The sequence below is a fragment of the Pteropus vampyrus genome, unplaced genomic scaffold, assembly GCF_000151845.1.
Source record: "Pteropus vampyrus isolate Shadow unplaced genomic scaffold, Pvam_2.0 Scaffold152, whole genome shotgun sequence".
Lineage (NCBI taxonomy): Eukaryota > Metazoa > Chordata > Mammalia > Chiroptera > Pteropodidae > Pteropus > Pteropus vampyrus.
In genome coordinates this window covers 2,538,195-2,552,454 of record NW_011888933.1, presented here as the reverse complement: position 1 = coordinate 2,552,454, position 14,260 = coordinate 2,538,195, and the positions used below count along the sequence as shown (strand labels likewise).

The following is a 14,260-nucleotide window of genomic DNA, read 5'->3' as shown; positions in this document are numbered from 1 at the left end:
CCTGCCGCCTGCTCCTCGTCCTTCTCCTGCTGCCTCCACTCGCCGCCTCGTCCCGGCCCCGCGCCTGGGGGTCTGCTGCACCCAGCGGTGGGTATGGCCCCGGTTCCCTTTGCATTGCCTTGCTCGTGGGGCCCTGCAGAGGAAAGCGAAGGGCACAGGCAGGTCCATGCGCTCTGGACACGTCCCGGGCTCGGCCTTTCCGCGCCTCCCTGCCTACCTCTCTTATTCCGCAACCTCCCATTCATTCCAGTTCACTTTTTGAAGTTAATTTCTGTTACATTCACTAGAAACCCATTCCAATTACTGTCGGTTCCACTGGAAGGTATTTAGTGGATGCGGGGTCCCTCTGTGCAACTTGGCTGATGGGAGCCCGGTGGATGGGAAATGCAGCGAGGGAGCAAGTTGCTTCTTGGGTGGTGGAGCCTGAATGTGAATGCAAAAGGATGTAATAATAATGTTAACATGTTGTTTCCTCAAATTGCCTACTGGGTTTATCCCCTCTTGTTGGAATTAAAGTGGGGGAGAGAAAAACTTCGGGGATATAAACCTTTGGTTTGTAATTCTCAAAATGCTTGTCATTATAATGAACAATTTAGATAATATTCAATACAATTGGAAATCAGTGAAAGCAGAAAGCTGGCCTTGGCAGGAACGTAAAAAGGAATTGGAAAGCTGCCAGCATCTGCATCCCTCTATGGCAAAGGATTTTTTGCTCATCTCAAAGTTAGAAGAAAAGGGAATTGTCCACTTTGTTAAATGAATCATTTAACATGAATTCAGCACTCAAGTTATCTTAGGAGCGTTCTTAGGTCTCAGATGAGATACTCATATTCAGAGTCCCATTGAGCTTCTGTAGACTCAGAGAAGGATGGAAATGAGGGCCAGAACCCTTGAGCGAGTTCATTAAATGACTCATTTTTCAAGTCCATTCTGCCCACCCCCCCCACCCACTCCCATACTTAGAAGTATAGATTTGAGACTGATTAAAAATGTACATACAAAACACAAATCAAACTACATTATCGTATAAGCCTTATTGGCTGTTAACTTATCCAGGCAATTTCATTGTTGCAATAACTTGCTTTACTGTGTGTCCACTTCTTACCTGCTTATAAATAGGAAACTTTGTTTATGCCACTAATGGAAAAATGCATTTTGGTATTTATGTATTTATAGGGTATATATGTGTGTGTTTGTATGTATTTGTGCCCCTTGCCCCTTTTCCCCCAACCAGCTCCACGTTGGAATGAAACTGCAGAAAAAATTTTGGGAGTCCTGGCAGATGAAGACAACACATTGCAACAGCATAGCAGCAGTAACATCAGTGACAGCAATGCAATGCAGAAAGAAATCACACTGCCTTCAAGACTCATATATTACATCAACCAAGACTCGGAAAGCCCTTACCATGTTCTTGACACAAAGGCAAGACACCAGCAAAAACATAACAAGGTAGGCAGTGAGCCAGTTATGCAAAAGTAGCTGCCATGAAGTTTTCCTTTAATTCAATTTTCTGCCAGAATCTGATTTCACAAATTTTACTGCAACATTTTATTAGGAAATCAGTTAATATTATGTTAGGGGAGAAACTGGAGGGAATTAACCTGGAATCTACTGGAATAAGATTGCCATTTTTTTCTCTTCTCTGACTCAAAACTGGAATTGGAATTTTCTTAAAATGGCCTTAGAAGTTTAACAGCTGAAAATGTGGTCCATGTATCTTTCAAGTGCATTGGACACTGAATAATAGTTAAGTGACTATGTGTATGATCCTGACTTGTATCTGTGAGGCTTTATGTAAGGGTGCAGTATTCTCCCTCCCATGATGAAAACTGCTTTCCACCTGCACACAGGGGATTGCTATCAGAGACTATTTGGCTGCAGATTCTCCATCAGTCTTTCACTTAGAAACTGAATGTTTAAATGTAAACAACCTCTTCCTTTATTGATCAATAGAAAAAAACCCTTTGTTATATTTTTAGTAGGTAAACAATTTGACGTTTTTAAAAGATTATGGTGAATACAAACAAGCCCTTTATACTTTATAGAGACCAGTTTGGTCAGCGTCATCCTTAGACTCTGTCTGCCTTAACTGTGAGCAGTTGCTTTACTTTCAGGTTGGTTCAGAAAGGGGCCCTAATTTTTTAGAAGACATTCAATGGAAGATCAATGTGCTTAATATCCAAAGAGTTTAAGGAATCTTTTTTCCTGCTTACTCTTTTTTATTTGAGTAAATAATATTTTGGACCCAAGCAGATTTATACAATGGGTTATTAGTGCCTTTGTTTTTTTATCAGGAGCAGAAAAGAGAGTCTCTGTGTCAAATATTTTACTTTGAACTATTCCTGTTCAGTTGAGAGGAACAGGAACTGTTTAATACCTAGGACTTTAGAAAAGCGTCTGTGGTTTACATCATTGTTTTCATTAGTTTTCTAAAACATAGGTAAGTGGTAACAGTATTTATTTCCATTTTACAAGTGTGGAGTTAGAAATTTAAGATTTTTGGAGACTTTCCCGAGATCATAAAATATCTAATATAAAATTCAAGAGGCCTGAATATTTAATTTTTAATATTTTTTTACAAGTCAGATTTCTCAGAAAATACTTCCTTTAGTATTAAATGTTATTGGAGAAGTTAATTTTGTTTCGGAGTATTGTGCAGTGGCTGCTACCCACCTTGGCTGAGTTGAATGGGTCTCTGTTCTCACAGTACATTTTTCACCTACTCCTATGTAACTTAATGGGTTGCCTCCTGGATCATGTCTACCAATTTGCCTTGTTGATAAGCGGAGTGGGTAATGTCTTAAAGGAAGAAGAGTCCAAGGCCCCTTTGATAGATGCATTGAGGGCCATTATGTGGCTTTCCTAATTAATGAGACCTTCTCTGGTTAAGTGGCAAGTTCTCAAACTCCAGTGCCTTCGTATAAGTTGCTGGAGGAAGGAAAAAAAAAAAAAACTGCCTCAAAGTCTATTTTAAAGAATGCTCAAGCCCTACTGAGCTGAGACTTGAAAGAAATTTCTGTGGAACTACTTTGTAACTCAAGTGTTGGAGGCTATGACTAATGCCTATCTTATAATCTAACCTTATGTGGTTGTTTTGTTGGTGGGACATGGTTCGATTACCATATATCCGAATTTCTATGATAATAGGTTTGTTAGAACTTCATCCGCCTCTCATGTAGAGGAATAGATTTCTCACTGTGAACCACATACTTGCTGTTGGAAGGCATCTACCTCTCCACTTTCATTCCCCACAGTGGTTGAGTTTCTTTTATCTTCAAAATGTGCTTATGCAGAAATTACATATGAAAGCATTTTTTCTTATTCTTATTAGTTTAATTCAACAAACATTTGTTACACATTTTTCATGTGCAAAGTAGTATGCTAGAGATTTGATAAGAGATAAGGGGTACAAGGTGAATAAGACAGGAGACAGAGAAAAGAGATAAGCAAAATTCTAAAAAGGGCTCTCATACAGTTTTCTTAAATGGTGCATTCCTTGAAATTCCCTTTGCGTTCTAGTCTTTGCCTTTTACTTGTGTTTTTAAGCATCTCTTGAACTGGTTGACAAAAAGTGCTCCATATGCTTTATGCTTGTATCTTAGGATGACTTGCCAAATAATAGTGATAAGAGATACTTGTCAGTTCAGCTGTTTTACAAATGTTTCGGTAAGAGAGAAAGTATAGAATTTCATCATTTTTGCTTCTATAAGTTTGCATTTTAGTATCTATGTAGTATGTACCTTTTTTCCTCCACTGATTTCATTGCACTCAAGCACATCTTAATGAATGCCTGAGAAATGCTGAATCACTGTGCCATTCTCCTGGATTCTCCTAGTTTGGAGGTAGAGATGGAAAGGGAAATTCCCAGATATAGGTTCCCAGCTCTGCAAGGCAGAGCTCCATATTTATTTCAAAAATATTCAGTGTTGATCAGGCCTTATTACTTTATGGCTGTGAAAGTTAAAAATGTTTATTAACTCTTTTAAATTGGTAAGTTTAGAAGCAGATGTACAAAGCACCTCTGTAATACTAGTGTTTCTGAAAACCTTAAAGTTTTCTTTGTCAAAGGCTGTTTAGAAACCTTTTTATCTCCAGCTAGGATGATGTATGACTTATTGTCCAAACTACGACATTTTTGAGAGCGAAAGAGGGCACGCTTAACAATTATGCCAGGACAACAGGCATAAACCAAGATGGTCCAGAGCAGACAAGGAATATGATCACTTCAGATCTAAACAATTATGTTCCTTGATTTTTGGTGCTTACTAAAGTTCAAGTTTTTACATAGACAGTTTTTATTTTATTTTCTGATGATTTATTGTAATTTTTTCCTTACTAGCAAGGATGTCAGTTTACCACCACATAGAAGTATTAGGGTCTGAAAAGGAAAAATTTAGTTTTGCTTCGTTACCAAGATATATTTTTTCCATTTGTAGAGACTTTTCCAGGCATAAACAGAATTTTATGCTTATTAAACATAAGAATTTTATTAACCATTAATGCAATATATAAATAAAATGGATCATACATTTAAAAAGAGGGAGAAAATATTTAGATTCATTCATTCATTCATTCATTTATTCATGCATGAATTCTGAGATAATCCTATGAGGTCAGTTTCTAAGGAAGTTAATGAATCTGTGGCAGAGGAAAAATAATTTTTCCTCTACCCTTCTAGGTTCGTGACTGAGACATATCCTGTATTAAAAGACAGATTAACAGGAGAAAAATAGGAGTCTAATGACATGTATACCTTCTGTGTACATGGGAGAGGCCTAGGAGAACTGAGTGACGCTTCTAGCCCTAGTCATCACTGTAAATAACATCTCCAGCTAAAGACAAAAGGATGTGTTGAGAGGTGGGGAGCCAGTTCTGAGAGGCTGTAAGGAAATGCACAGTAATCAAGGGGAAAGTTGTTATGCACATTTAAGTTGTCTTCTCCCTTGATAGAAGAGTTTCTGGCCTCTTAGCTATCCTCCTCTACCTGGTACTAAGAAGGAGACACCCTGACAAATGGAGATTTCTTATAAAGGTAAAAGTTTCTTACAAAAGGGTAACTACCGAGTTTTCAGAGCTTCTCTGGTGTCTGCTCTTTCTTAAAAATAATTGTCCTAAAGCAACAAATAAACAAGACAAACAAACAGAGACTTATGGACATGGACTATAAACTAGTGGTTACCAGGGGATAGGGGGACGGGGGGAGGTAGACAGGGTAAAGGGGGTCAAATATGTGGTGACAGAAGGAAATCTCACTATGGGAGGTGAATGCACAGTGTAAATATATATATGCCTTACTGTTAAAGTGTACAGCTGAAACTTATTGGATTTCGTTAACTAATGTCATCATAAAAAAATTAAAAAATTAAATAATAAAAAATAATAAATAAACATTAAAAAATAATAATTGGCCTTAAATAATCCTTTTGCCAAAGATGCATATTTTGGGGTGGTACATTCTGCTCCCATTCAAACCTTTCCCTGAAACTTTCCTTTAGTCAAAAATTACTTGCCCTGTTTCCTTTTTCAGGATTTTTTTCCCTTCCCGGTGGGAAGGGGTGGCTGATGTTCACCGTGTGTAGTGCTGGGTCTGGGGAAAATGAAAGCCATCTCTTTTGACTTTAGTCGGCCTGCAGATGCTGTCTTTTGTTACCTCCCTGCTTTGTTGAGGAGCTGAGCTGGTGTATTGAATTAAGAATATGCAGAGTATGGCCTGCTGAATGAGGGGGCACAAGCCACCCACACGGGGGTGGCAGGTGGTTCCTTCAGCATCTGAGTTCCCACTTTGGGGAAGTAAAATCCATGGAGTTGTTTTGATGGGAGGCACAGTTTTAGTACACCCACACTAAAGAAACAGAGTCACAAAATTTATGACTTGAAGATCTCAGAAGCAAGGGGGTACAGTGAGCCAGGGGAAGAGCAGTCCCCACTCCCATGCTATAAATGAGCAGGAGATGGACTGTGGGGTAGCAAGCACCTGTTTACTCATAAGAGGGTTGGGGTGGAGGTCACAGACTTTTCATGGCCTTAACTTTAAGTGGTTATTTTAAAAGGTGCCTTGGAAAAAGCAAAATGGGGACTAATGGCAGAAATCCTAAACTCAAGTCTTTGTCTAAATGTCTAGACTCTGGATGTGAGCAGGGTTCTCATAAGGTAAAATGCCTAGGCTGCAACTCAGAAAAACAAGAGTTGTTTTTCTCATCACCCCTACTCCCCACCACCCCAAGTTAAAGAGAGAGGAGAGATGTTTAAGTGAATTTAGATCACAATGATTATTATTACTTCCTACTCTACTTCAGGATAAGGCCGGTTCCTCATTTCCTGACTATCCAGAAGCCAGCTACTCCGTTGTGCTTGGTGTTGGACAGCAGAAAGAGACACAGGGACCTTTCTCAGAATTGGTAGAGTAGCAACTATTTTGTTCTATGACAATACAAACTTTTGTATTGGTTTCAACAGCCTTCTCAAATTTTCCAGGTCATTATAAAATTGTAGCATATAGAATTCAGACTTGTAATAGTTTTACTTGTAATGCCTTCCCTATGGTAAACTGTTGGTAAATATCTGTTGAATGATTTGATGGTTGAACATTCATATATTGGAATGAGTGCTGTGCTTTCTGTGAAATTTCATGTTGTAATCAAATTGACATTCAAAAGAGCCTCAAGTTACTGTTAAGCAGTTTTGGCACTGTGACAGATCAGTAGGAGACAGAATGTTGGTCTTGAGTTTTTAGCACTGCATAAATTGCACCTACTTTCTGCTTACATTACCTAAAATTGTGAAAATACCTATATTAACAATTCTTAGATTATCTCTATCACTGTCACCACCATTAATGTGGCTAATCAAGAGCTGACCATGTGGCAGTTTTTGTCATTGCTGTGGGTTAATTCTCAATGGTGGAGCAAGAGTTGTCTGCTTAGTTTCCAGTAAATCAGATTTACATCTGTTAATGGTTAAGTTCTATTTGGTTCGGCAATCATTTATTGAATACCTGTTTTAAATCAGGCACTGTGCTAGACTTTGGTAAAAATGATGAAAAGTAACACTCAGTCCCTGCCTTTGCTCATAACTTGATGGGCATTAGAAACAAGGCAGCTAATGGTGCATAGTTCATGCCAGTGCAGTTGCTAGTTGTAAGAACGAAGGGCTGTGGGCACCCAGCAAAGTCAAAAAAAGCCTCGTAGAGGAAGACATAATTGAGCTTGACCTACATAGCAATTAGGAGGTAAGTTTTTAGGAGGTGAAGCGGGGCCCACAAAGTTAGAGGCAAAGGCCCTGGTCTGCTGGGAGGCAGTAGGGAGCTCATTCTATGTGGTCAGTGTGAGAAGAGGAAACCCAGTGTGGGAAATTTAAAAAGAATTTTGCATTAGTGTTACATTTGTAGCCAGTTAAAAACTCACTTAATTCCTGTAGAAATCCAGTGACGTACATGTTTATAGATGCAGCAGTTGCAGTTAATAGTAAGTGTCTCCAATAATGACAAACAGCTAGTAAGTGGCAGAGTCAGGATTTGAACTCAGGTCTTATCTTGGCAAAGCTCTCGCTGCAGAGAGAATAGGGTGTGTTGGGAGTGGCAGGTGGTGAATGTGAAAGCTGTGAAGGCTGTGAAGAGATAAAGGAGTTGGATTTATTCCATATCAAATGGTTAAGTCTTGAGAAGTCAGGAGTTGAACACATTTTGATTAAGCATTGATTGACTGCCAATTCTGTGATTCCTTAGGGAATTTACCTTCTAGTGGGAGAAGACAGACCATAAACACCAGAGCAACAGCAACAGCACCACAAAGATTTCAGGTATTGACAAGTGCTTGAAGAAGATAAAGTAGCCTACATGGTAGAGAATGGTGGGTGGGATGATTTCTCTTGAAGAGTAAGAAGTTTGAGCCTATGATCTTGGGCAGAAGTAACCCATCTACTGTCCCTCCTCTTTAGATGGGGTGGGTGGGCATGAGCTGTTTACTTCAGTCTTCCCCACTCTTTGTTGCCTATCAACCACCCTTCCTCATTTCTGCTACTTGTCTGGCCCCTATAGGCATTTGAGTTTGCACCCTAGTCTTTGGTGCTTCTCTCCTATGAAATCTGGACCATTTTTGATCATTTCATCCCAGATTGGTTTGATAGCCATCGTATTTTCTAGCAGTCCGCAGCTGAGCTGTGCTCTTGAAAGTCTTGCTTTAGCATGTATTCCTACGTAACATTTTCCACTTTCTGCTCATGGGTTGACTCATTCCTGCTAACTATACAACTACCAGTGTCATTCTGTCTGCACTTATTCTCAGGGTTTATTAACAGATTGGGCCACTGTCCTTCCTGTACAGCCAGTTAAAAAATACCAGGCACACTTACATGGCTGATGGCGTTGCCCAGGGTCAGTGACATCACCCGTCTGCGGGTAGAGTAGGGCATGAAGAGAGCTGTCCTCCCTCATTTTTCTCAGTGGTACCGCTATTTTCCAAGCCATCTGAAAGCGAACCTTTGGAGTCATCTTTGACTCTTTTCTCTCCTTCGTCTTCTATCTATAAATAGTCAGTTATTAAGTCTTGACGTTTCTCCCTTGAACCCATCCACCCCTCCTCCTCTCTGTATTGTGTTCTTGTCATCGCTTCTGTCTCTCTCTCTCTCTGTCAATCTATCAGTCCCACTGCTGACAGACTAATCTTCGTAAAACGCTTATTTCATCACGTGACCCCCTTTATCCTCATGCGACAAGCATAATTTCAGCTAGATAAATTTTACTTATGGTGTGAAGGAGAGAATATGAAACGCTCTGGAGATGAGCTGTCGCTCCTCTCTGTGTACTATATGTTTGCTACTCTGTTCTCCTTTCTTGATTTTTCCAGGCTGTTTACTCAAAGGTTAGTCCATACCAGGAGGTAATTTTGTCTGGATGATTTTGTTCATATATGTTCAAACTCTGGGGCTAGTTATGGAAAACTCTTGTGAACATTAGCTATAACCCAATGTATCAGTAAAGCGTTCTCAGGCTTTTGTTTTTATTTCAAATACTGTTAAACTCCTGCTTCAGAAAACTCTGCCATCTCCATCTTTAAGATCTGAGTAATTAATTGCTCCTAGTGTATAAGTTTTCTGAATGAAAATATTTTATTCCTCTCAAAAATTTACGTAATCATAAGGCCTTATTCACACAAGTGACATGGGTACCCTTTAACCTTATGAAAGACTCATTCATTCATATAATTTATTCATTCAAAATCCACCAAGCATCTGAATTTTGCAGTTTTACAGAGGAGTCTTTGTGTCTAGCATTTATATAAATTCAGGACAATTTTAATCAAATCTAATGCTAGGAATTCTATTATAAAAAAGAATAGATCCAGCTATCATATTTTACTCAGAATAATGAGAAGTTAAAAACAATCATGTTCATTCATAGCAAAATAGGATAAAGTGTTTGCTTTTTATAGAGGAACATGAAAGGTGCTTTCTCTATCACTGGCCACCCAGTCTGAAAGAGTGCCAAACATGTCAATTAGCTGGATGCTCTAGATAAGGTTTTGTTATATAGATGTCTTCTCTGGCTGAAGAGTAGATAAGATGCTTTCCTCACCTGGGAAATTATAAATAAATGAATTTGAGATTGCCTTTCAATTTTACTGTGAAATATATTTGTTAACAAGATCTACCTTAACACTAAATGTTCTCTAAGCTGTCTGTTTAGAAAGGAAAAAGAGGGAAATTCAATACATCTCCTCTATCGATAGACACTAATTGCAGAGAAATAAGTTCAAACAAACTAATTAACAGAAGTGTAAATGGCGCCTGTAATGCTCTTTAGCTTTGATTTGTTATCATATAGTTGGGGACATTTACCTCTTTCTTATCTGCATGACAGTGTCCACTTGAGGAAGTCATCTTGGCACATTTTTAATCCTAGGAATATAGTGGGAACAAGATAATCACATGCTCTGGGACCATCTCCTTTTGTCCTCACTGGGGCAAAAGATTAATTTTAGAAGTTGAATCTAAGCATGCCTTGAGGCATATCATAGAAAACATTCCAGAGCCATGAAGAAATTGATTTTGAGTATCTGCTGACTTCTAGTATCTGTTCCAGAGCTTCCTTCCCTTAGTGTGAATGCTCGAGAATTTGCTATATCAGGTTGTGGTCTAGATCACTTAATTGGGTGCTTTGAGCTGTCTTTTCATTGTAAACAGGTCTGCTAGTACCATATACTCTTATAGTTAATGGATATTACAGATGGGCTCCATTAATAATATTAATCGATCAACGCCTAGAGGAGTGCCCCGTCCTCCACGTGTCTTCTTGCTCTTTACATTTTCAGCTAAGTCGAATGTATTAAATCAACTCGCAACTCACTGTAATGCGCTGGTAGTAACAAATATAATACATTGCTTTTGTAGTGAACCTAAACAGTTTTATCAAGGTATTTTCCTATCTATAATCTCACAACATCCTCCCAGCAATAAAACAACTTTTATTATTAGATGATGATTATTTCTGCATTCTAGGTGGGGAAACTAAGTCCGAAGAAATCAAGTCCATTGCTCCAGGTCTTGGAATTTATTGGCATGACCAGAATGCCAGAATGACAAGAACCGTGGTCTGTAGACTTCCGGCCCTTCGTGCTTTCATCGCACCACACTGTGGTTGCATAGAAAAGTCTCTGTCTCTTTTAGACACCTTTTCGCTCTATGATAAGGACCTATGAACTAATTATCCCATGGGTACGCAACCACACACATTGCCCTGGCCTTCCTCTGCAACATGTTGATTTTCTTGTTTTGTTCTTTTTCTTTTTATGAGTACTCCAGATAAATAATCTTTTTAAAAATGCTGCCATTTTTTCTACAATATTTTGCTTACCTACTTGCATTTCCTTGTTAACCTTTTTTAACGTACTTTTTCCTGTATTAGATTCCCCACCTTCCTTGTTTACTAAACACTTTTAGTGTTTTCAAATTATAAGTCAGACATTTGACTATTCTAGAAAAGCTTTTTTTTTTTTTTTTTTTTTAAATATTCTATAATAGAGGGGTCTGCAGTCTAAAGAATTAGGTCTTCAAAACAAGGTGAATTTAACAAGAACTGGTTAATTTACTCTGTATTTTTTACTAACACCCAATTTAAACTTTTTGTCAGCATGAGATAACCACTGTTCCTAAGCAGACATGATATTATTTCAGCCAAAGCAAGGGAATTGGCAATCTAGTGATACAGTATAGGCATTTAGTTGTGGAGTAAATGTGATTTGTATTAGGCTTTTTGGAATGTCAGATATTCTTTGACTTCTCTTACTAACTCTTTTGACACATAGTGGTGAAGAATGATTGAGAAGTCAAGGGTTGGGAGTGTGACAGATCTGTTAACACCAGTTATTTAGACTTGGGCAAATTACCTAGTCTTTCTAAGCTCCAGCTTTCTTATCAATAGCGTGGATGTAATAATAGTGCCCACCCCAGAGGCTGTGCCTGACTGAAATTGGATCACCCATGTAAAGTGCTTTGCCCAGTACCTGGCATACAGGAAGTTCTCAGCAAGTGTTATCTAGTCCTGACTGACAAGAGGTCCAGGGAATCCAGGTTGTGAAATGCTCTTTTATAAATAAAGGATTTTTTTGTTAAAAATGAAGGTGGGTTTAGAAGTAGTTGTGAAGACATGTGTGGGGAAAGGTGACTTTTAGGGTCTTTCTGGTTTTATGGGTACATGTGAACTTGATTGCTTGACCTCAGATAAGAGTGGAGTAAATCCTTGAGGATGTCGTGAGATGGTTGAAGCAGTAGTCTGTGAACATGCTATTTGTTCTCTGGGGATGTAGAGGAGTTTTCCCTAGACTTTGCCAATAATCAGGGCACTCCAGGGCAGGCTTGGAATAGGGCGTTTTAGTGAGTTGTAAGGTGAACTGTTTTCTTTATGGTGCTAATTGCCAAGGTGGGCATGGTGTGGCACCAAACACTATAAACAGCACATATTTATATGATAATTTCCCTAAGAAATGACGCATTTAAACATCCACTCACCTCTTCTTTCTCCCACCAATTCCCTAAACAAAACAAAACCTAAGAAGTGCTTTCATTTGCCATTGATAGTTTTCTGGCTTTGGAATGAAATTTTAACAGTTATAAAACTATGACAAATAGAATAGTACATAGATCTCTTAATCAGAAACACTGAACAGGGTAAAAATATCAGAAATACAGTTCTGTTTTTATTTAGACACTGGGATATTATTGAACATGCTATGGCCAGATGTAAAATTTTGGGCTTCGCATCCTAACTGCTTTAACCAAGAGGAGTTCATACATTGATTCCCCTTCTCTGATAAATTATGGCTAACAACAGTGAGGAACTGTAAGTGAGCACAACTAGTTAATTACCTTGTTAATTACTATGGTCTGCCCTGTGCAATGAAATGAACTTTCATCCCCGTAGAATGTTCAGACTGTAGTTAGAGGCATTTATCACTGTTGGGCGGCATAAACACAATCACGCGTCCCTTTCACTTGTTATTTTTGGCATTGCAATTGTGAGTAAAACATTTTTTAAAAATAGTTAACTATTATTCTTTCCCTTTCTAATGAATTATACCTATATTTTTCTTTTATTCTTTTATTTGGGACATTAATGCTTTTTAAAACCTACTAATTTATTTAGAATTGTTACCCAAATGGTATATTTATAAACTATTTTGTCTTTGTATCAGATCTTAAATCACCTTTCCATTTTAGTTTTCTAGAGTTCTTGGATGTCTCATGACATGTTTTAACACCCTAATATGTTAAAAATTTATAAACTTATTTGACTTGTTTGTATGAAAAACTTGTTTGTGATGTAACATTTTAGAATCTTAGTTTCTTCATAGAGAGTATAATCTCTCCCTTGATACCCAGACTTACATATCCAACTGTTTATCTTGTATGTCCACTTGGATATCTGATAGGCAACTCAAACCCAACATGTCCAAAACAAAGCTCTTTACTCTAACATCTCCTACCCCAACCTGCCCTTCCACTGTCTTTCCCTTCTGAGAAGTTAGAAGATCATTCTTCCAGTTGCTCGAGCCAAGAGACTCTACTCTTTTCTTTCTCTCAAGCATTACTTCAAGCCATTAAATCTTGCTGGTTCTCCCTTCAGTTTTATTCAGAATTCAACCATTTTTTACTGTCTCCATTGCTGCCAACCTGGTCATCACTCCTTCCTGTATTATTAAAATATCTTTTTAAATCTTGTCCCTGCTTTTGTCCTGTCCCCGTCACTCTGACTCCAGTCTGTTTTACACACAACAGGTAGAGTGATCCTTTTGTATACTAATTTGGATCATGTTACTCCTTAGCTCAGTAACCCACAGGAGCTTCCCATCTCACTCAGAGTGACTTTTTTTTTTCCCTCTTCTAATCATAATGTGGTCACCTATGAAAATTAAAAAGTGAGTATCACAGTTTTATTTCCATGAAGAGCAGTGCTTTTTTACTTCTTGGTAGCTAGGGAAATTGCTTGAAGTCAAAGAAGAGAAGCTTCTCAGCCTTCACAGAATTTTCTGAAGGGGCTCTTATGTCAGAGTGGAAGGAAACAGATTGTACTGCAACCGTTGGGCCTCATGGGGAGAGGATGATCACAGAAATGCGAGTATAAACTGAGGTTCTGAAAAGAAAATTGCTCAAAAGAAGTATTTGGAGACGTTTTGCTGGAAGCTTAGATTTGCTAATGGTTGGACGAATAAAACACGATATTTAAGAGAAAGATAAGTAGTTCAATTTTTGTAATACAACTTTTTTATTATGGTAAAATATACATAACTTAAAATTTACCATTTTAGCCATTTTTGTATTTTGTACTTTTTAACTATCTCTGTGGCATTGAGTATATTTACATTATTGTGCTACCATCACCACCATCCATCTCCAGAACATTTTCATTTTATCCAACTGAAACTCTGTACTCGTTAAATACTAATTCCATATTTCTCCCTCTTCCCAGCCCCTGGCAACCACCATTCTACTTTATGTCTCTGTGAATTTGATTTTCCTAGGTACCTCATGTAAGTAGAATTATATAGTACTGGCCCTTTTGTGACTGGCTTATTTCACAGAGCATAATGTCTTCAAGGTTCTTTATATTTTAGAATGTATCCAGATTTCCTTCCTTTTTAGGGCTGAATAATGTTTCATTGTATGTATATATCACATTTTGATGGATACTTGGACTTTTTCACCTTTAGATTATTGTGAATAATGCTGCTGTGAACATGGATGTACAAATATCTGTTTGAATCCC

At 38.2% G+C, this 14,260-nt stretch overlaps 1 protein-coding gene across 2 annotated transcripts in view; it reads left to right on the top strand.

The window, feature by feature from the left end:
* Nucleotides 1–8: 8 nt before the first annotated feature.
* The window catches only part of ADAM23 (ADAM metallopeptidase domain 23), a 155,054-nt gene continuing 140,802 nt past the window's right edge, over nucleotides 9–14,260 (top strand). The window contains exons 1-2 of one of the 2 annotated variants that reach the window (XM_011369705.2): nucleotides 9–87; nucleotides 1,235–1,452. In XM_011369705.2, coding sequence (XP_011368007.2) covers nucleotides 1,339–1,452 — 114 coding nt within the window. In that variant the 5' untranslated portion in view covers nucleotides 9–87; nucleotides 1,235–1,338. The remainder of the gene's footprint in view (nucleotides 88–1,234; nucleotides 1,453–14,260) is intronic. The other variant, XM_023536301.1, reaches the window with a different exon arrangement.